The sequence below is a fragment of the Oxyura jamaicensis genome, chromosome 17 (assembly GCF_011077185.1).
Source record: "Oxyura jamaicensis isolate SHBP4307 breed ruddy duck chromosome 17, BPBGC_Ojam_1.0, whole genome shotgun sequence".
Taxonomy (NCBI): Eukaryota; Metazoa; Chordata; class Aves; order Anseriformes; family Anatidae; genus Oxyura; species Oxyura jamaicensis.
Genome location: NC_048909.1, coordinates 9,769,373 through 9,791,801, shown reverse-complemented (window position 1 = coordinate 9,791,801; position 22,429 = coordinate 9,769,373). Strand labels below are relative to the sequence as shown.

The 22,429-nt window shown below is 36.8% G+C and overlaps 1 protein-coding gene and 1 non-coding gene across 5 annotated transcripts; both read left to right on the top strand.

The window, feature by feature from the left end:
- Positions 1-860: 860 nt before the first annotated feature.
- Positions 861-22,268, top strand: RC3H2 (ring finger and CCCH-type domains 2). 4 transcript variants are annotated; one of them, XM_035341481.1, is made up of 20 exons: positions 861-1,160; positions 2,553-2,670; positions 3,126-3,359; positions 4,284-4,459; positions 4,972-5,172; positions 5,563-5,695; positions 5,936-6,054; positions 6,414-6,526; positions 7,140-7,448; positions 8,290-8,504; positions 9,608-10,035; positions 10,498-10,668; positions 11,831-11,986; positions 12,918-13,131; positions 13,311-13,395; positions 13,930-14,011; positions 14,382-14,516; positions 15,055-15,162; positions 16,197-16,345; positions 16,959-22,268. In XM_035341481.1, the coding sequence occupies exons 1-20, from the start codon at positions 930-932 to the stop codon at positions 17,155-17,157; spliced, it is 3,576 nt and encodes a 1,191-aa protein (XP_035197372.1). In that variant the 5' UTR covers positions 861-929; the 3' UTR covers positions 17,158-22,268. The 4 variants fall into 4 exon arrangements, with proteins under 4 accessions (XP_035197372.1, XP_035197374.1, XP_035197373.1 ...); XM_035341483.1 differs by having other exon boundaries at positions 16,197-16,326; positions 16,959-17,130; XM_035341482.1 differs by lacking the exon at positions 11,831-11,986.
- Positions 5,362-5,471, top strand: LOC118175641. Its single transcript, XR_004755052.1, has one exon. It is a non-coding gene; the product is annotated as a small nucleolar RNA SNORD90 (small nucleolar RNA).
- Positions 22,269-22,429: the final 161 nt, after the last annotated feature.

The window sequence follows — 22,429 nt, the reverse complement described above, 5'->3', positions numbered from 1 at the left end:
AATACACTTACATAAAAGAATTGCATGATACTGCTAGACAAAGTGTTGATTTTTAAGAGAAAATACTTATAACAAGCCAACCGAAGTTGTTGCTTGCTTTATCATAAGTGTTGTCCAAAATGCCTGGATTTTCAGTATATTGGGTATTTTCTTTCAAGCTTACTGAAGTGGAGTTGCGTTGTTGTCAGGTAGAGATGTGAAAAGCAACACTGAACACCGATACCTCTGCCTGGGAGAAGAGCCCTTCTGAGGGGTTCTCAGAAAAAAAGGGGAAATGGCGTAAGAGATTCATAAAACTAAGCTTGTGCTCTTTTAGTATCTTCTTATTCTCAACAGAAATGTCTTAGAGAAAAGAAAATGCTTCTTTAAAATAGTAAAAGGCAGTGTTTAGTTTGGTGTCTGATTAAATCCGAACAAGAACTTCAGAAGGAAGGCATTGTTCTACTTCAGATGAAAACACATAACGTTTTATACTCCCTAATTTTTTGTGCCATCTCCCCAGGCCTGTTCTGTAATCAGGGAATGTTATTTGCTTTTTGAAAATTTGAGTTTTGATGGGATTGATTCACGTTTACACACTTTCTGCGTCAATAAACGTCTTCCTTTTCCTCCGCTAACGGTGTATGTAATCCCATGAGAAGAATTTTAATGCTGTTTACTGTGAATATGTTTAAATTTAATTTCTGGTAGTCTGCATTGATTCAGTTCATGAGCCTTTTTTCGTACAATTGTTAAAATAAAGTTGTATTTTTTTGACATAAGGATTCAGTTTTATTCCGTAAAATATTGAAATTGTATTTTTATTAAAAATTATTCTAAATTATCAGAAAGCATGTTTTAAATTATCTGTTATTCACTTACAGCTGCCAAAACGTAGTACAGTGAAATAATGGTCTGCTAGCCTGCTAAACAAGTGTCCAGCTTCCACAATGCCTGTGCAGGCAGCTCAGTGGACAGAATTTCTGTCCTGCCCAATCTGCTACAACGAGTTTGATGAGAATGTGCACAAACCCATCAGCTTAGGTTGCTCTCACACTGTCTGTAAGACCTGCCTGAACAAGCTTCATCGCAAGGCATGTCCTTTCGACCAGACTGCCATCAATACAGACATCGATGTGCTTCCTGTAAACTTTGCACTCCTCCAGTTAGTTGGAGCCCAGGTATGATTTAAGCAGCTTTTTGTTTTGCCACTCCATGTTATTAGCATTTACGTGCAGAATATGTGCTGATATTTTCCCCTCATTTTAGGCTGAGAAATGGCAAGGCTTTGACTTTGTGGTATGTAAAAGTCCACGTGTACCCTAACAGGAACCACACCATTTTCAGAACCATCCACAAACAAAAACTTACTCTAGTTGTAAGCTGAATTCTGGTTTAAAAAGGCTCTTGAACTGTGACTGGAGAAAAATGCCTATTAGGATATAAACAATTATCCGTCACTAGAAAAGCAAGCCTGCAGACTGCAGAATGCACTCGTTCATTCTAAATTTTATTGCAAGGAGTCTCATTTCTACATGTCACATGTTTGAAGTATCTAGCTGTTCAACCAAGTTCCAGAAATGTGTGTGTATTTTTTTTAAATATGCATGATGGCTTTTCAGTTGCATTTTCAGATACTGGCTAATCAGGCCAGGAATGTTCCCTGTGCTGTCTCGTAGCTGTGGCAAAACAGCGATTATATAATCAGTACTGTGCTTTATGGGGACTAAATAAGTCTGTTCACCTTCTGCTGATTCATGTGCTTTTTCATTTTACTCTGGTTATAACACCTAGGTGATGCCGTAAGGACGCTTTTTACTTTGCTTTTTAATGCCTTATCACATGCCTAGACACAACGATTGGTAATAACACTAAATGTCAGTGTTCTTGCTTCTCAAATTCATCTGTTCCCTTTTTTTGTTTGTTTCTAAATTTGTGTCTAGTCACCGCCTTGATCTTACCACGTTTGTTTTCCTGGTCTCGTAACTTCTTGCTACGTCTTTCAAACAATTGACTGTATTGTGACTAATGTTCCTTCTATTTTCATAGTCTGACCTTGTTAATCCACTTTGAGTTTTTCTACCAGTTAAGTTTGCTAGTTCTTCTCTTTGAAGACTTCAAAGCTATTTGTATGTCTATGTGCCTTTGTGCTTGAATTATTTTTTTTAACTTTGTTTTTGACTTTTTCATACTGTATTCTTGCCAATTGCATTATAACTTCCCTGTCTGTAGTAAATCATGCTGGTCTTGTACGCTGATCATCTCACAAGTCTTGTGTTCTTCATTTATCCGTTAACTACATTCTCGTGAGGCCTTGGTTATTTTTTTATCCTACTTTTGTTCTTCATATGTTAAGTACTAACAAAAGTAATCTTTCATTATGATGATCTTTGTCTTTAGTCCCTTTTGTTATTCCTAATTACATTCCAGACAACATGGGTGGGTCCTGTCTTCTCTAAAAAGCATCGTACATCTGCAGTGTTATGTAATTAATGGTAGTGGTGTTGGTACCATCATAGGCTTGTCAGATGGATATATATATTTTTTTCTACCTTCTCCCTTGCATTTTGTAGGTACCTGATCATCAGACAGTAAAGTTGAGTAATGTAGGAGAGAACAAACATTATGAAGTAGCAAAGAAATGTGTTGAGGATTTGGCACTCTACTTAAAGCCATTAAGTGGAGGAAAAGGTGAGTTTCCCCTGAACAGCAGAATTTTGATGCAGCAGATTGGCTTACTTTTAACAGCATTATGTTTTCAGCACTGATTTTAGGTTTCAGTGGGATAATTATCTCATTTTCAGAATAAAATTTCCCTTATGACTTTAAAAACTTGTTCGCACCTGTGACATTTGGTTCTTAATTTCAAGTTTACAAAATACTCTTATTTAATAATATTTCCATGTACTAACTTTGTATTAAAGCAGAACTTTCCTCAAAGGAGGGGTTTGACATCAATTTAAGACTCTAATTAAAATTCTTTTTGATAATGAGTTACCCAGAATTGCCCAAGAGAAAGGAAGATACCTGTGATTAGATTCAAGTCCTAGAGACAGACATATACTATTAGACATTTTTGTTTGCCTTGTTTAGATTAATTTGCCTGATAAAAAGCAGTAGTTTACCTTTTCTTTCCTTCCTTGTAGGTGTTGCTAGCTTGAATCAGAGTGCGCTGAGCCGTCCAATGCAAAGGAAGCTTGTGACACTAGTGAATTGTCAACTGGTAGAGGAAGAGGGTCGGGTTCGAGCTATGAGGGCAGCTCGATCACTGGGAGAGAGAACTGTTACAGAACTGATCTTGCAGCACCAAAATCCTCAGCAGCTTTCTGCCAACCTTTGGGCTGCTGTCAGAGCACGGGGATGTCAGTTTCTAGGGCCAGGTAAGGTAACTGCAGAATCTGCAACAGAGTATGTTCAGCTGTACCTTTTCTTAATGCAAAAACATTCCTTGGAAGTTTCTTCTGTGCAGCTGAAAGTGTAATTACTTCTGGTTTTCAACTTTAAGCTAAAAAAAAGGGAGAAAAACAAAAACAAAAACTACAAGTTAATAGAATCTGCTTTCTTAAAAGGTTTGGGATTTATTTCTGCCTTATTGACTGTTCTTTGAAATGGTGAGGAATTATTTCAAAACTCCCGGCAAAGAGTAAATAAACATGCTTTCTGCACAGCCTGTAATGCAGTGTAACTAACATAGACTAGTTGTAATGCTGCCTGTGATCAGAATTTGATAGAAAACTGCAAATGTTCTCTTGTTCACCCAGTAGCCCTAAGTGCACTCAGCCTAACTTTAATTGCAGCATACTTTATTTCTAAATTTTACAATAATGGTGTTTTTATCTTCAATGCAAACAGCAAATTCTTAAAGTATGCTGCAAATGTAAGCCTGGAGATGAGAAGGAAGTTGTGTTTAAACTGGAAGTAATCCTCTCATGATTCTGATAATTGATAGTGTTGCTGTACCATTCTCATATTCTATACAGCTTCATGGTGTAGCGTTGTTGAGATGTCCAAAATGACAAAGGCTGCAAGACTACACAGTAAAGTATTGGTGCACCAATGATCCTTTTATTACTGAAAATCAGTCTTAGCTCTTTAAATTTGCTGAGTTTAGAATGGTTCTAAATACTCCTCCTAAATTTCTCAATATAAGTTTACAGTGCTTTTTTTTATGATTAGTGAAATAAAGTAATAACAAATTATGTTCAAGATAATTCATATGTTCCTACTTAGGGTGTTAATATATGATAGCCTTACTGTTTTCTGGCAACATATTTCTATTCCTATTTTATATTTTTGTGTTAAAGCTATGCAAGAAGAAGCACTGAAACTTGTATTACTGGCATTGGAAGATGGCTCTGCGCTTTCAAGAAAAGTTCTGGTACTTTTTGTCGTGCAAAGACTAGAACCAAGATTTCCTCAGGCCTCTAAAACAAGCATTGGTCACGTTGTGCAGCTACTGTATAGAGCATCATGCTTTAAGGTAAAACACCTCAATTAACTTCAAAATATTTCAAGTCTGTTGCTGTGAACAAATTGAACCAAGGGTTCAATTCCAAAGAACCCTTCCTGTGGTTAATCTTTCATCTGTAAAATGTTACATAAATTCAGTTTCTACACATTTGGATAGTGTACAATATAAAAACTGACATGAAGTAGTTCAAGTATTGAAGTTCTCTGCTAAAGGAACAAATAGTCACATGTGGAATTAGCTGGAATCAATTCTGGAATTACCACTCATTCCTAATTGCTGTTCTTCCTCTGGAAATTCTCTCCTAAATACAGAGACATAAAACATGACGCTCCCAGGCTGCTTCAGGAAGAAGTAAAATATTGTCACTTTTGGCTTTGTTTGTTTTTTTGTTTGGTTTTGAATCACAGTTGAGAACACGGTTATCATAATATCTAATACCTAATGTCACTAAACAAGCATCATGAAATCTCTTGCTGCCTCTTTTGTTAAAGAAGGATTGTTTACACATCACTGTTTATTAGGTCACTAAAAGGGATGAAGATTCTTCTCTGATGCAACTTAAAGAAGAGTTTCGGAGTTACGAGGCTTTGCGGAGAGAGCACGATGCCCAAATTGTTCACATTGCCATGGAAGCAGGACTTCGAATATCACCAGAACAATGGTCTTCCCTTCTTTATGGTGACTTGGCACATAAATCACACATGCAATCCATTATTGACAAGGTTTGTCAAATGGATGGGTTTAGTATCTTTGTGGTATTATATTTGACTGTTAAATGTTATACTGAAAATTCAAGAACTGCTTCAGTTACTTTTTTGTCTTTGGTTGTATCGAATATTGATTAAAACTAGAATGAAGGCTTTTCCTCGCTGTAGTGTATTTGTCATATAAAGACATTTTGTTTTCTAGTATAGTGGGTTTTTGTGTCTTATGATGAAGCTTCATAGGGCAGATTCTGAGTTGAGAAATGAAATTTCTCTCCACTGATATTTGCTATGTACTATCTGAAGACACTATTTATTGCATTTAGGAAGCAATTTAATGAAAATCTTCTTAAAATTAGTAGTTCATGGGTGTAAGATGCAACATACTAATACTTACTTTGTTTTCAGCTCCAATCTCCAGAGTCTTTTGCGAAGAGCGTACAAGAATTGACAATTGTCTTGCAGCGCACAGGCGATCCTGCAAACTTAAACAGGCTCAGGCCTCATTTGGAGCTCCTGGCAAACATAGACCCAAATCCAGGTATGCAAATGAATCTTATTTTAAGAACTCTTCACATTCTTTATGTCTAGCAAAGTAAATTATATAAGATAACCTCTGTTCGTATTTTCAAAATTCCTGTTAATTAATGTAGCATATCATAAGCTCTTCTTCAGGATTCTCTGACTTCTGTTCTACTTCAGAGTTTTAGTAGAGTTGTCTCATTTATGATACACTTAGAATTATTGACAGAGCAACAAGCCTCCTTTTTAATAATTTTAGATGCAGCATCTCCAACATGGGAGCAGCTGGAAAATGCAATGGTGGCTGTAAAGACTGTGGTACATGGATTGGTGGATTTCATTCAGAATTACAGTAGAAAAGGACATGAAACTCCACAGGTAACTATATTTGACTATTGTGTGATATGTCTTAATCTACACTTATTGAAAGATGCAACATTGAAAAAAATAAGGTTAACTTGAAATATTTACGGCATTTTCTTAGGAATAATTAGTGGTACTGTTAACTGCTGTATTCAGGTTTTGGAAACTTAACATTTCTGTATATGGAATACAGGAGAGCTCACTGAAGTGAGATTCATACAACGGCATAGTACTTAACCCATCAACAAGAGATTTCCTTAGTTTTCTGATTAAAGATGGGAAGATGCAAAACTTCTTAAATGTGTGTATTTTTATGCTATTTTTGTCTGTTTATTGGAGTATAAGCAGAATGTCTTTTATTTGCGTTTCTTAAGCCACAACCAAATAGCAAATATAAAACAAGTATGTGCCGAGACCTTCGACAGCAAGGGGGATGTCCAAGAGGAACCAACTGTACTTTTGCTCATTCTCAGGAGGAGCTTGAAAAGTGAGTATAGGAGACACTTTTTTTCCCCAATTTAAATCCAAGCAGTTTCCTTAGAACTTTTGAAAATGGTTTCTTCTATGCATTTATTCATTCTGAATGGGTTCATGTATCTCTTGAAGTGACAACTTGTAAGGTGAAGTTGAAGGTACAGTAAAGCAATGCCTGGAAACTAATTGCATTTTTTAAAATATAAATATAAAGTAAAATTTTATTTTATGAAACAATGTAGGTTCAGTCTGTCAGGGACTTTTTTATACTGTCCACCAGGGAGAGAATGTTAATTATATTTTAATTAAGTAGTAAATTGAGTTATTTAGATAATATGTAACATATGCATTTTTAAAGCTGTTTTCATGCAAATCCACTTCCAAAGAACTGCAGAAGTGAATCTCCTAAGAGGAGGTGGTCTTTGGTTACAAGAAAAATGCTGATGTTCTACTTGCGGATTCGGCCAAAATGTTGAAAATAAACACCGGTGTAAACTCCTGTAATTTTTGGCTATAATGTTTATCTCAATCCTTCTCTTTAGTCAGTTTTACAAATAAATTAAACTGCACAATAAGCATTTCTTTAATCATCTGTCTTTTCTGTGTTTGCATATGTTTGTTTGTAGATACCGCCTGAGGAACAAAAAAATCAGTGCAACAGTGAGAACATTCCCCCTTCTAAATAAAGTCGGCGTAAATAGCACTGTCTCGACCACTACCGGAAACGTAATTTCTGTCATAGGAAGCCCTGAAGCAACAGGGAAGATGGTGCCGAGTAGTAACGGAATAGCTAATCTAGAAAGTGGTGTTCCCCAGTTGATCCCTCGCTGTGCAGACACCTCCTTGAGAGCTTTGGAGAACACCAAGAAGGGAGGGAAGACTGGAGCCAACGGCCAGAATGTTTCGGGATCCCCTACAGAATCACTACCTGAAAAGTTAGTAACATTTTTTTCATAAAGATAACTAAACACAATATTATGTCTTTAGATTATCAAGGCAAGAAAGCTTGTGGATCAGAGATAATAGGTACAGTTCTGGTCCTGGCTTGCTGTTGTTGGTGTTGCTCACTGTCTGCAGAGTTGTGCAAGATCTTGTACTGCAGTGCAGACGTCATATAAAATTTGGATTCAAGCTGTCAGAGCCAGCGTCAGTTGTTTTAGCTGTTGAATAGTTCTATGTAATACAAATTTGCAAATCTCTCCCTATATCTTTTATTCTGTTGTTCTCAACTGGTATATAAATTAGTATCGGTAATATTAGTATATTACATAAAAACAAAATGAAAAAAATGGTACTCAAAATTTGATATTTCTTAGAACCAAGAAGAATTCATGCAGTGGTTTATTTTTTTGTTGTTGTTGTTGTTGTTTTGTTGTTGTTGTTTTTTTCCTTAAATCAAGAAAAATCCCTTTATTATAAATCCCTTTATAATCCTGGAAATCTTCCAGGTTTGAGGTTTTCCCTTAAAAATGCTTAGGTACTTCTTTATGAAACACTGAGCCTCTAAATTTTTCAAAGCCTTTGTCTTTACCAGAATATGCTTAGAAGTAGTACATAAGCTTATGAGTATATACCAGAACCATCTATATATGCTTTTGAGTTCTCTTATGAGAAAGTCTGAAATTTGATAATTTAACACCCCAAACAGATGATATTAAAATTCCAGAGGATATGACTTCACCCAACTTTTCACTATCCATAGGAGTGTGTACACAGAGATGATTAACTGAGATAAGTAAAGGTCTGCTTAACAATTCCTTGGTAATCCTTTTTCAGTAAAATTGGTTCTCCACCCAAGACTCCTGTAAGCCAGGCAGCAGCTACCTCAGCTGGTCCTCCCAACATTGGAACAGAAGTGAACTCTGTGCCTCCAAAATCCAGCCAGTTTGTTCCCAGAGTACCTGTCTACCCTCCACATTCTGATAACGTTCAATATTTCCAAGATCCCAGGACTCAGTTGTCATATGAAGTTCCACAGTACCCACAGACAGGTGAGTGAGATGCACACCGAGACAATAGGTCTGAATTCTCATCTAGATAAATCTGCATGTTGTGTGCTAAGAATTAACTTTGGTTTCATTGCAGTGGATTTCTTTCAGTTTTGTGGACTTCCTATCAGCTGAATCTTCATTTAGTAGAATACTGTTCCACTGCTGAATATGGGAGGGAGCTGTAGTCTGCTTCCAGTATTGGTGATTCTTGTTTTTGAGTGCTGCATATTAGGCAACTTGTACCTTGATAATCCAGAACTTGAACCTCAAGGTCTCTCATCTACCTTTTCCTTATTAGCATTTAAACAGGTTTAGTTAGGCTCACTCACCTTGTGCCCTATCCATGGGGGATATCTATAGCCAGGATTCAGACCCAGAGGCATAGCTTGCTTCTAGTAGTGTTTAATAAATGAGAAATACCCTGCTGGATTACATGTATTATTAGGAGTGACTTTTTTTTCCTGTTTTAGTCATTCAGAGTCATGGAGGAGAACAGTGTTTTCATGTACTATGATGCTCTTACCTCTTTGTATTTGCTCAGATGTTTTTGAAAGGTTTCAATTATCTTTTTAGATTGTCATATGCATGTTTATATTCAAACTATTAAGATTTTGTTCTAGCATCGGGTCATTCACAAGCTATCAGAACAAATGTTAGAGGTGTTCAGACAACTCTCTCCAATGAAAAGGAGTAAACCAAGTGTGAAATGGTTACTTAGAAACCTTTGAAAATATTTATTTTTAGCAGTATAGCTTTTATTTTAGAGGTGCTATTTTAACTGTGTATATAAAGAAGTGTTTAAAATGCTGACTTTTTAGTTACATAGACAGTTAAACCATATCTGGGAGCAATGGCAGAGAAAGTCGGTTTTCCAGATTGGGTCATGTTAGTAAAGGGTCAGCACAGCATCTGCAAATATGGTTGTCATAAATGAAATTATATTCCATTAAAGAGATGATAGGGTCAGTAGTGAGTTTGAAGAAACGTGGCACTTCATTCTCTAAAGGTGTAATGCTTTACTTAATGCTATTTGCAGTTTCAGAAGGTGTAAAATTATGGGTCATTTGTGGTCACATTAAATATACCTTTTTCCAATTTTCAAGGATATTATCCACCACCTCCAACAGTACCAGCTGGCGTGGCTCCCTGTGTTCCTCGCTTTGTGAGGTCCAATAATGTTCCAGAATCCTCCCTCCCACCTGCTTCCGTGCCATATGCCGATCATTACAGTACATTTCCCCCTCGAGATCGACTGAATTCTCCTTACCAACCTCCTCCTCCGCAGCCGTATGGACCAGTTCCTCCTGTCCCTTCTGGAATGTATGCTCCAGTTTATGACAGCAGGCGCATCTGGCGCCCACAGATGTATCCCCGAGATGATATGATTAGGAGCAATTCTTTACCTCCCATGGATGTGATGCACTCATCTGTCTATCAGACATCATTACGTGAGAGATACAACTCTTTGGATGGGTATTACTCTGTGGCTTGTCAACCCCCAAATGAACAGAGGACTGTGCCTTTACCAAGGGTAAGTGGCAGCCAGAAAGGGAGGGATTAAGGCTTTATTCTAAAGGTCATTACTGAAGAGTTGGTAAATAATCAGCATAGGCCTCCTCTGTTTAGTTGAGGTTACAGAGATAAGAAATTAGATCTGGACAAAGTTTTTATTCTGTTTATAAATAAACAGAACAAAATGAGCCTGTGAAATAGATTACTGTAACCTGGATTAGGACCAGAGCCATTCTGCCTCTGGAATTCCTGTACAAGTTGATTGAATTCATTACATATTGATTGATCTCATTATATTTTTTACGATTTGATTTACCATACATGGACTGGGTTTTCCTCCAGATCCTTGTGGGATTCTTCTAGTGATATTGCTGGATAGTTACAATCCCAGGGAATACGTTGTCCAAGCGTGTCTACTCCAAGTATTTACCTTTTGGTTAGAGTACGGCAGAATAAACGGAACTATCTTTATTATTGCTAGGAGCCTTGTGGTCACTTGAAGACTGGTTACGATGAGCAATTAAGACGGAAGCCAGAGCAATGGGCACAATACCACACACAGAAAACTCCTCTTGTGTCATCAGCCCTTCATATGGCAACACCATCTCCAACACCACCTTCTCCTCTCTTCAGTGTAGATTTCAGCACAGAGGTGGGAAGCCAAAGAACTTCTTTATTTTCCCTTCCTGTTTCTGTAAGATGCCATGTAATATTTCTGGTAAAGATTTTCCATCTGCCATCTATTGTTCAGAAAATGAATTTATTCTTTTAGCAAGAGGAGAGTAGTATTTAATAATTAATACATTCAATCTGTTATTAAGTTGATGCTAAACATGATTGCTGAAAAACTTCAAAAAGTGAAGAGGTCAATTCGATTTACTTTCATTAAAGGAAATATAACTAGGTTGAACTTGCTTTGTGAATTTCACAGAGTGAGGTTGTTGTTTTTGTTCTCCACACATACGAAACAATGGTTGTTTTCCACTAAGGACCTTTCATAACATACTCCAAATTGGCATTATGGCATGATGCGTAGACTGAATCAACCTGCAAAAATGCTTGTCAAATCCCAGAGAATATATGCCCATTAAAAGTGACAAAAGGCACTGGTAGAATATTGTGTACCTATACGATACAGTTCTGTAAGCAAGAATGGAAATCTACCAAATACGAATTGTGTGCTCTGAGTGTGGGGGGTAAAAAATAAAAATCATTCACTGTTTCCTATACATGTAACTTAAATGTATCCAAGAAATTCTTTGAGAACCACTCTACCAAGCACTCTTTGCTGTAGATTAATAGTTTCACTGTTCACATTTGAGGTGTTAGACTGTAATTATTCAGAATAGGTCTTGTAAGGTAGATATACCTGAAGTCCTTCATGGGTGTATTCAAGGTATATCAGGATTTAGGTCTTCATCCAGGTTGAAGTGTTCTGAGTCGTACTTCTATCTGCCACTGGCTTCTACAGAAAGGAAAAATGCATGGCTTCCTCTGAATTAACTTACTGTAGGTAATCACATGAAGAAACCCGCTACTAATATACCGACACTGACTGATGCCTCTTATCTTGGCAGGCCAGACAGTTACTTGTTCTGGGAAAGCCTACCGTTCTGGGACAGCTGTCAGCTGCACTGGTTTAAAATTTGATTGTTGCATGGGTTATGCTGTCCCTGAGTCAAGTCTTGAACATGGATATACCTCCTTGATTGACTTTTGAGATAATATGATTAAATAGCAGTAAATGTATTTTCTTATTTTAAGACTGAATTCCGTTTTTCTTATTTATTACTTATTTATTCCCTTTTCTGTAGTTCTCAGAGAGTGTCAGTGATTTGAGTGGAACTAAATTTGAGGAAGACCATCTCTCTCACTATTCACCGTGGTCTTGTGGCACTATTGGCTCTTGTATAAATGCTATCGACTCAGAGCCCAAGGATGTGATTGCCAATTCAAATGCCGTGTTAATGGTAGGGGTTTTCTGCATGTTATCTCATTAGTGTAATGATACTTACATGCTGAAGTGTCTTCTGTTTGATTAAACAAGCCTTTTTTTCTTTTATTGATAGCTTCTATTCTTAGTATTTTAGTTTTAAGTAGCTTGGCCCATTTGAAATTGTTTGGAGTACCTCTTCCCAGTTTTGTAAACAAACGACGTGTTTATGTCAGTGACAGGATGTAGTGCCAGGAATAAAATTCTCAGACATCTGAAACAACCATGTTAATAACACATCCCTCTAAATCGAATTTGTATTCAAAATGTTTTGAGTAGGTGGTCTGTAAATTGGGTTGGATCCACTGATTTTTTAAAAAATGTATTCTCTAATTATTGGAGTGTTGGGATAATAATTTTGACTTCTCAGTTCTGTCTCTTTTATCAACTTTTATCATCCGATGGGGGAAAAAATGAAGTACTTCAGGAAACAAAAAAAGAAATGTAGTATGAATCATGGCACACAGCTTACTTTTGGAAGGCTGAGAGCTTATGCTTTTTAGAGAAGAGCTTATGCTTTTTAGAGACTTTGTTATACAGTGTAGCAGGTTACCTTTATGTCCTATGTAGGACATACAACCAAATCTCATAATTTCTCAAGTCTTTTCAATATTTCCTCCTAATACAGGAAATGGTACTGAAGGACCTTAAAGCAATAATGGAACATTTTCTGCCTGGAAATACTAGCTTGGAAAAAAAAATACTTCTAATGCTGGCAATAGCTTTCTGATGGTCAGTTTGCTGTTAAAAGGCAATAGTGAAATCATCGTGGTCCATCTTGGCTCTCTAGTGGAACTGTTTTTCATCACTGTATTCAGCAACAGTAGTCAGGAAGTCATTCACAATCTGAGTCATAGGAATGACTTCAAACAAGTCTTTGTATCTCTTTCTGTTTCTTAAATATATAGGATTTGGACAGCGGGGATGTTAAAAGGAGAGTGCATTTATTTGAAACTCAGAGAAGGGCGAAGGAAGAAGATCCTATAATCCCATTTAGCGATGGACCGATCATTTCCAAGTGGGGTGCAATCTCCAGGTCATCCCGTACAGGTTATCACACAACAGATCCTATTCAGGCCACTGCTTCCCAAGGAAGTGCAACTAAGCCCATCAGTGTATCAGGTACAAGCACAGGCTTCCTATTGACAACATAGCATATATCACAAGCATTTCTTCTTGTATTTATTACAGCAATGAAGATGTAAAGAACTAAAATACCCCTATGTCCTACTTTTTAAGAACATATATATATATATATATATAAAGATAAGATAATGCAAACATATTTTAAATTGTTATAGATTATGTCCCTTATGTCAATGCTGTTGACTCGAGATGGAGTTCGTATGGCTCAGATTCCACTTCATCAGGACGTTATGCAGAACGGTATGGACTTGTCCTTGGTATTTATTCAGTTAAAAGTGTTTTCTATAGCTGGCTAATATTCAGTATCCCTGAATATAGCTTAAAGAAATAATTACTAAAAAAAAATTACTAATAGTCCTTAATTTTTAAAGCAACAGATTTTTCCTATCCATCATAAAGCCTTTGAAAAAAATAGTTAAAACTTGTGTAGTCTTTAATACTAAATAGAGGAAATAATACCAGATTACTAGCAATGTCACTCTTGAGACACCTAATCAAAGAATTAGTTAGGTACTGCCAAGCTGTCGTGTCCAAATCTGATCTTGACTAGTTCAAGTTTTCTTGCCACTTCTTACCATATGTAAAATAAGGATGTTTGCTTCATATGATGCCTTGGGGTACTGTTACCCTCTCCTCCCTTGCCATGAAGATGAAAAGCTTGTTACCTTAGTCATGTAGTTTGTTCAAAACACTGATATTGATAGACTGGTTTTTGTGTCCTTTGATTTAGGAAACTTGCTTTTAATTCCCAGTTTTACCTTCTTTCTCTTAAAGGGACAGATTCATAGTTACAGATTTGTCTGGTCACAGAAAGCATTCCAGCACTGGAGATTTATTAAGTATTGAATTACAGCAGGTAAGATCAGATATACCATGTGCTTTAAAAAAAAATCAAATAAACATTTTTGGTATAGCCTTCAGAAAATAGTGCAATTAACAAGATGATCAGTGAGTTACCTAGACACTAGTACCACAACGCTTCCTGGGGTGCATGAGGACAGCTAGTATGAGCTGTTCCATTGACATCAATAAGACCATTTTTGGGAGAAAGTAGTGGACTTGGTAAATGTCAGCAGATGCAGAGGAAAATAGATGTTGGACATCAGAGGAATACATAATTATCCATCTGGAGTGAGAGCTGATTCTCACTTTGCAAGCTGATTTTATATTGCTGTTTGACGTGGTATAAGTGTACTTGTAGATAACTGGTATGTTTCTTTTCATAGGCCAAAAGTAACTCATTACTACTTCAGAGAGAGGCGAATGCACTAGCCATGCAGCAGAAGTGGAATTCTCTAGATGAAGGCAGTCGCCTTACCTTAAATCTTTTAAGCAAGGAAATTGATTTGAGGAATGGTGAGGTAAAGCAAGGGGTAATTGGGATTAAATAAATCTTTGATTTTTTTTGGCGTATATATGTACATACGCACACACGAACACCCTCTTAAATCTAATGATCCCAAATATTTATAACTCATTCTGCGCAAGTTAAGTTGCTCTTGTTATTACACCCAGTTGTTTCCCAAGATCAAGTATGTAAACCTGCTGTGCTGTTGCTCCAGTCATCCATTTACAAAATGGGAAGAATGTGACCATTGATTTTCATGTGATCCTTTCTCTTTGCTCTACTTGTGCATGTTAAAAACCTAAAACTTCTGTTAATTGGCTACAGAAATTTCAAATCTGTATTCGTTGTCTATATCACTGCTTTGTGAACAGATTGTGCTGATGTCTTGTCTTGCATATACCCAAAGTTTTGTGATAAACTAGCTCTTTTGTATTATAGAAATGTTGTGTCCTAGAAATGCACCTTCTGTTTTCACTTTAATATTTGAGTGTTGTGTGAAGCAAGTGAAAAGCCAACTTGATATTTACAGAAAGTGTTTTATTTTTTTCTAGACTGATTATACTGAAGACTGTGCAGATGCAAAGCCAGATCGAGACATTGAATTGGAGCTGTCAGCCCTAGATACAGATGAACCTGATGGGCAGGGTGAACAAATAGAAGTAAGTTAACAATCTGTCTAAAAAGGTCGCTGGGTCCTTTAATTAATTAGTCAAAAGAATTTAACACTTTTCTTTGTACACTAGTAGATTATGTTGATAGCAAAGCCTTTTGTCTTACTCTTTGTACTGATATCAAGCATTTGTCTTTAACACTAGGGATCTCATACTTCTCATTCAGATACGTGGCTGTTAATAATACCGAAGTTAAAAGCCAGCTCACTGTTTTCTGTGGTAGCTTTCAGCTTTTTACTCTTTACCTTTTGATAACATTAGTCATGTGGGGAATCTGTTCCTTTCCCCTTCTTCTCCAGCATTGAAGCTACGATTTAAGAATGTTTTGCATTGAAGATCACATTTAAATGGGATCTTTAATTTTTTAAGATCACATTTTATTTTTTTTATCTTTGATTTTTTTTTTCCCTTTTTGATACCGTTTGTGTGAAAAGGACTGAAAAAAATTGGAAGCTATTTTCCTTCCTTCTTATACAAATAATTGTGTAAGGACAAATAATGGTGTGTCCGTTGTGAATTCTAATAAACAGAATATGGTGCCTAGACTGCTGGGATTAGCTGTAATTTCAAACAGTTGATCAGCATGTAATCTAGATCTGATTTTAGGATCTCTTCTGTAATCTGCCTCTTATGTCAGCTTTATAGCTGGAAAATGATGGAGATGGTCAAAGCACTCCTGAAATGCCTGACGAAGAGGTCATACCTGCAGCTAGGGAGCTTCTTGAAAAAGTTCTGTTTGAATTTCAGTCCTCTGAGGAATTCACAGTTTATATCACATTACTTCTATAAAAAACAAACAGGAAAAAAAGCTATGTTAAAGATATCTGATGAAGTGATAGGCAAAAATGAAACATGAGCACTTCTATATTAAAATGTGATAGACGTACCAATAGTCTGAAATAAAAATCAAAAGTCACATGAAGACACTCCAGTTTCCAGCATCTTTATGTAGTGGAACATAATAGGAGAATTTGAAGTTGTTAGCAACAGTGTTGATGGACATTTCTCCTTTTCTCCTGTAGGAGATTCTGGATATACAGCTAGGTATTAGTTCTCAAGATGATCAGCTGCTCAATGGAACAACTGTAGAAAACGGGCATCCACTGAAGCAGCACCAGAAAGAATCTATGGAACAGAAGAGACAAAGTTTAGGTGAAGACCTTGTGATTCTGTGAGTGTTAGACAAAACAGCAGTGTCTGCCAGTCTTAGACAAACAGCAGCATCAAAGTAGCTGAAGTGTGGTTGTTTAAGGATGAACTACATACCTCCTCAGACTTGGGGTAGACATCTGCATTGTGTATACATGGTGAAGTGAGAAGAACCTGTTAAGAAATCAAGTTAGGTCACAAATGTGAAAGTCACAGGATGGTACCATTGTTTGTACGCATTGTTGTTATCATATATGCTGAAACGTGTCACAGCTGTTAAAAATACCTTTCACATGTTCAGTAAGCAAAAAATGCAAAAGTATTTTTATAGTTGCCAGAAATTTCGAAAAATTTCAAAAGGTTAAGTTTCAGACTGTTTGCACAAATCTCCGTAGAGAGGTAGTTTTTAAAATACACTATTTTAGGTTTACATATTCTTTAGTTTTTAATGTATAATGCAGCCCTTGAAAGTGAGGCAGACTGCATTTAACATCTTGAGCATACCCTTCCCTAGTAAGTTGTTATTCCTGTTGCTAAAAATTGAGTTTGTCAGTATTTATTTAATGCACAGAAATTCAGTTCCGGATACTTGTGCATGTACTTGTTTAATATTTGTAACTTATTTTTCTCCTCAGGGAGGAGCAGAAAACAATCCTGCCCGTAACTTCTTGCTTCAGTCAGCCGATCACAACATCTGTTAGCAATGCAAGCTGCCTGCCCATCAGCACATCAGTCAGTGTTGGCAGCCTCATTTTGAAAACTGCTCACATTATGTCTGAGGATAAAAATGACTTTTTAAAGCCTGTTGCAAATGGCAGGATGGTTAACAGCTGAAAGGCATTCATCTTTCCAGCTTGTGACCACACCATGGAAGCATTTACACTAGCTTTTTATATATATAATATATATTATATAATGTATATTTTTTTTAAAAAAAATAATATTGGGGTCATGCATTTCCTGTGGACTCTTTGATACTTCAAGCCCCTCTCGCATTAGCATTCTGAAGAAAAAAAAACTTACTTTACTAGGGTAAGGCGTTCACTTTCCACAAATGAATGGAATTTGGACATTGTTTTACTTAAGCTTAAAGCAGCTTTTTATGAGTTTGTAGCAATCCGGTGCGGTATCTGAGCCATTCTTGTTTAAAATGGCTTCTGTAGAAAACTAACAACTCAGTTATTTAAACTAGCAGGATCCTACAATGATACATCTAGTGAAAGGAAGACTAACTTATTTGTCTCTATTTTGTTTCATGAGAGAAGAACTTGTGTCTCGTTGCAGCTGCTTTTTCCTTAGTTGTGGAACTTTGCATGGAGTATTGTTTCCTGTTTTGAAGACTGAGAGGTGGGGATTTGGACTTGAGACTTTTTACAGGGTTAACACACCATTAGCTTTGCACTGCTGCGTTATTTGCAGGTCTGTGGTGCAGTGCTTTGCTGCAGCTTTTTGTTTCCATTCCCCCACCCAATTTCTGCTTTAGTACTGTAGATACAAATACACAGGCTACTTGTCCAAGTAAAGTCACCAGAAGTAAATCAAGTGCCTAAGTCCTCCAGCTAATGTACTAGGTATTGATATCCCCAAGCTATACATGAAACAATTTTCAACTGTTTTGAGAGGTTATGCACTAATGTAACAGCATTTTTTTTTATTAATAGTTCTCAACTTGCAGATTATAGAATCCAGATGACTTGGCAAAAAGTATCAGGTGCTCTTGGCTTCCTTTTGAAAACCCTGTATGTAGTGTTTGCACTGACTAACAAGATGGTATTGCTGTTTTTGTACTGTTTTGTTTTTAATTTAAACTAAATATTGGGAATTTAAGGCAGTTATTACCTTTTGTTTAATGTTGTTAATCATTATTTTGTATTCAGGTTTAATTTTTGCTTGTTCAGTGGCAACTTATTTTCAAAAACCTTGAAAATACAATAATATAGCATTATCTGACCTTCAGAGTACGGAAAAGTGTATGAATTTATGCCCTGTTAAGATGTGACTGAGAATTAAGTTAGACATGTCAACTGAAAAGAGTTTTTCATAAATACACACGAACTAGAGCCCTGGGCATATTTTTTTTAAGAAGCTTAAAAATTGACTTTTTTTTCGGAAAAGAAAGCAGGACTCTCCCTCCTTATAATTACTATCTTGTTTGCCCTCTTACTTTTCTTTGTGACAAGTTTTACTTTTTTTTATGTTTTATTAACTTCTGTGAAGTTGTTTACTCTGAAAATTGTACTGGAATATTTTAAGCCAAGCTGATCTTTCACCAGGTGTACTGCATGTAAGGGCTTTTCCTGCTAGCAAAATGCTTAAAGAGGATCATGTTACTGGTCGTCTGAGTTGTTATTTTACAAAATCACAGCTATGTGGTCGGGTAAGATTTTGATAACTGTTTTGTGCACGTTTCTGGGGGGTGGGGGTTGGCATTTCCCTGAGGGTTACTGATTAGACTAAGTAAATATTGGTGTTTGATATCTCTCCTAACGAACCTGTCCATGAAATAATTATGTTGTAAATATACCTGAAAATCCAAGGGTTAGTTTTGATATTCTGGTGTCAGTATGGAAGATCTTACACATTTATTTAATACTCAAATGTTAAGGAATGTATGTAGAAAAACAGTCAAGTAGTCTTCTAGTGTCCTCTGGCTGTTGCTGTACCTTCCTATAGCCAGTGCCACCTCATAGCTAGGATTAGGTTGATGCTTTGTTTCACTTGCAACTCAAAGTGAATGGATACAAGAACCAGACCACCTTTGTCACCTTAACTTATTTCCTATTGATGTTAAATTTAACTTAGAATGTTAGACATAAATATGATTGTTGTATATTTTATACCAAGACCATTCTGTAAATATGAATTTATATTACTTTTGAAATGCTTCTGAGATACTATTATTTGCTGTACAATGTAATTCCAAAAACAGATATGCAAACAAGTATGTCTCTTTCATGGATATTTAAACAGTGAGATCTTCCATGTTGAAGGTGATGTAATTTTTTTAAAAGATTTTTAAATTTTAAATTGCTATTTTGTTACAAAAATAGAGAAAATATAAAGGTTTGAGAAGTCCTTATTTGCCCTCAGGGAAAGAGCCCTCTGTGCACCAGAACTCCACAGAACATCTTCAGCATGATCTGAGGGTGAATATATACTACATAAATTGATTGTGTATTTACCTTAACTTTTTAATTTTAAAATTGCAATTTTAAAAACTTGGTTGTGCTCTGCTGGAGGGGGATTGGGATAAGCTGCTTACACACATTTGCCTGTTTGTCCAGTGAAGTTACATAAGCCTAACATATTCCTGCCAACCATATTGGCATATTTAAGAACAAATGTATCTATATACTCTTGTCTGCAGCAGGAGGTCCCATGATAATAGTATTTCTGTAGGATGACCATACACTTCATATGGAAAGTTGGTTCTTAACTGAGGCTAGTTATTTTCTCAAATTTTTAATATAGAGAATGAAAGGCAAAAAGTTACTTGGGGGTTTAAATAGCATGTCAGCTTTTTCTTGCAGTTTTAACACTGACTATGTGATTTTTGCCATGAAACTATGCCCTCCAGTGCCCTGACAGGTAGAAGCTACAGGTGGGAACCTAGTTCTGGCTTTCTTCTTGGTGGAGTTTCATCCCTTGACCCTATATAAACAAGTATGTATTCATTTGTCTAGTTGCAAATCAGGTGCCTTTGGGCTACGGAAGGGCTTATTTTCTGACACTGAGATATAGTGACTAATCTTCGTGCATTAATAGCAGTGATTCCCATTTAGGTTTTGGCCTTTGCTGTCAGGAAAAAAAAAAAAAAAAAAAGGCCCATAGCAGATTGGGGAAATGAGATTGGCTCTTTTGCTTTGCTTGGACAAGCATTTTTTATTATTTTTGGTTTTGTTTGTTTTTCCCCACCCCTACTAGGGGTACAGCAGGGATTTCACATGCAAGAGATACAGGAGTTATTAGTATCTAAGTTAATTGTGTTGCCTCACTACCTGGATTCATTCCTTGTTTTGCCTCATTTCCCACATAGGTCTTAATAGAGACTACTGCTTGTGCTGGGAGAATGCTTGTGTGAAAAGTAGTTATCTGTACATTCTTAACGTATAATTATAGCAGAGTGATCGCCCTGCTACTGATATTTTGTTCCTGTAAACAGGTGACAAGAAATGAATCTTAGTGTTTATGCAGATTTTGCATTGTAGAATGTATACTAGACCCTTCAAAGGAAAGGTTAGACTCTTTGCAAAGCAAACTGGCGTTGGTTCTTGGTAGTCTAGTACAGGGACGCTAAAGTTTGACACTTGATTTTAAAAAAAAGAAAGATTGTCTACAGCTGATTATGTTAAATAAGCTCTTCATTGCTCATCGTATAAGTCTAATTTGGGAGGTTTTAGTGCTTTGATAACATGATTGAGATTTTAATTTATCCTGTACTCAAGAGCTGAATGCTGTTCTTGTATAATAGTGTACTAGGCTGGATGAGGTAAAATATAATACACAGTGGTCATAAACAGCTGAGGAAAGAACACTTAAAAATAACTATCTAAACTCAGAATAGTTCCAAACATGTTTTTTGTTTGCTTTCTTAAAGCACAAGTTGTCAAGTTGTACCTGTTGCTGTACATAAACACGGTATGCCAGCAGCTCCTTGATCATATTTGTGAACAGATTTTTCATTATTATTAGACTTCTTAAAGGAAGATGCTGAATTTGAGAGTGTAACAAAATGAGAAATGATTGACTTATAGTATGTAAAAGTCCATTCTTTATGTTGTAGCTTAATCCCTTTTGTTAGGAAATTCCCTCTAATTGAGGGACCTCTTCTGCAAGCAGAACACAAATGTGCTTTCTAAATGACCCAATTTTCCAGTATAAATGAACAGCTAAAATTGGCAGTAGTCGTCACCATATCTCTTTGCTTGCAAGGGAGCACAACGAGGGAAAAGAACTGGCAGTGATGGGATAAAAACAAATGTGAATATTCCAAATTCCCTGTATCAAACATAGCGCTACACCCCGTTATTTGAGGAGTAGGTTTGTGGAAGCTTTTAATCAGTCCAGAGGTTGCTGTAAAAGCTGAAATAAAACAGAGCCTGCATTCACTACTGCCAAAAGCCAGGGTCATTTGCACATAGCCCATCAATTTATCCAGAATAGATCTCAGTTAATCCAAGGCATGGAAATGCATGCATTTTCTTAGCTGGGCAAACAAGTACATTATACGGTAGTTGTGATACAACACACGTGGCTTTTATTTGTACTGCACATACCCACTGTACAGCCACTCAGAAGTATTGTGGTTAGCTTGCAGCATCTGCTGTCCGCATTTATACTGTTTACTGCGTATTCTTTTCCCTGGAAGTTTTAAGGAAATTTTTTTTCTTGTTGCATTGATTACATTTTATAAATTTGCTTAGCTGGAAAGTTTGGGAAAAGAGGCCTGTTTGTCAATTGTACAACCGATTGTGAAGCTCTAGTGTGAATATTTTTACGTCTGTATTAGACATTTTCTTTGCAAATCTATTGTTCGATTGAAATGTAAATGAAATAAAAGATGGTGTACACCCATCATGTATAAAGCAGGCACCATCGCTACGATGGATTTAATGCTCATTTTTATGGCGCATTCTCAGCTTCTATTTAAAACTATAATTTAAAATCTGTAAAATGAAATGGGGTTATATGGGGGAGTAAATTCTATTCCGTTTATTTCGGTTTTATTCCCGACTTGTACTGTTTCCCTTTGTGTTAGAAGTAGGGCAGGGCCCGGCGGGGCGCTCTGTGCGTGTTTGCTGTAGCACTGAAGTGAAGAGGTTTTAGCTTTGGCTGGTCACAGAGTAGAGCATCATGGTTTTCAGTGTTTGAGAGAATCGATGGAAGAAGTTTGCAGTATTGACATGTATTTGCATGCACAAATAAAAATTATTTGTCCACCTTCACCGCCTCCGTGCCTCAACCCGGCGAAGCGGGGGGGGGGGGGGAGGATGTGGTGCGGGCCCGGCTCCCCCCGCCGCGCGGGTGGTAGCGCCCGGGCGGGCCTAGTCCCTCCCCGCGGCGTGGTGGCGCCCGGGCGGGTCCATGGGGCCTGCGGGGGGGGGGG

What these genes read in the sequence shown, in the direction of transcription:
- RC3H2 (XM_035341481.1), top strand. Translation starts at nt 930, where the DNA reads ATGCCTGTGCAGGCAGCTCAGTGGACAGAATTTCTGTCCTGCCCAATC. An exon ending in AAACATAGACCCAAATCCAG is followed by an intron (nt 5,696 to 5,935) that starts GTATGCAAATGA and finishes TAATAATTTTAG; the next exon opens with ATGCAGCATCTCCAACATGG. An exon ending in GGTGAAGACCTTGTGATTCT is followed by an intron (nt 16,346 to 16,958) that starts GTGAGTGTTAGA and finishes TTTTCTCCTCAG; the next exon opens with GGAGGAGCAGAAAACAATCC.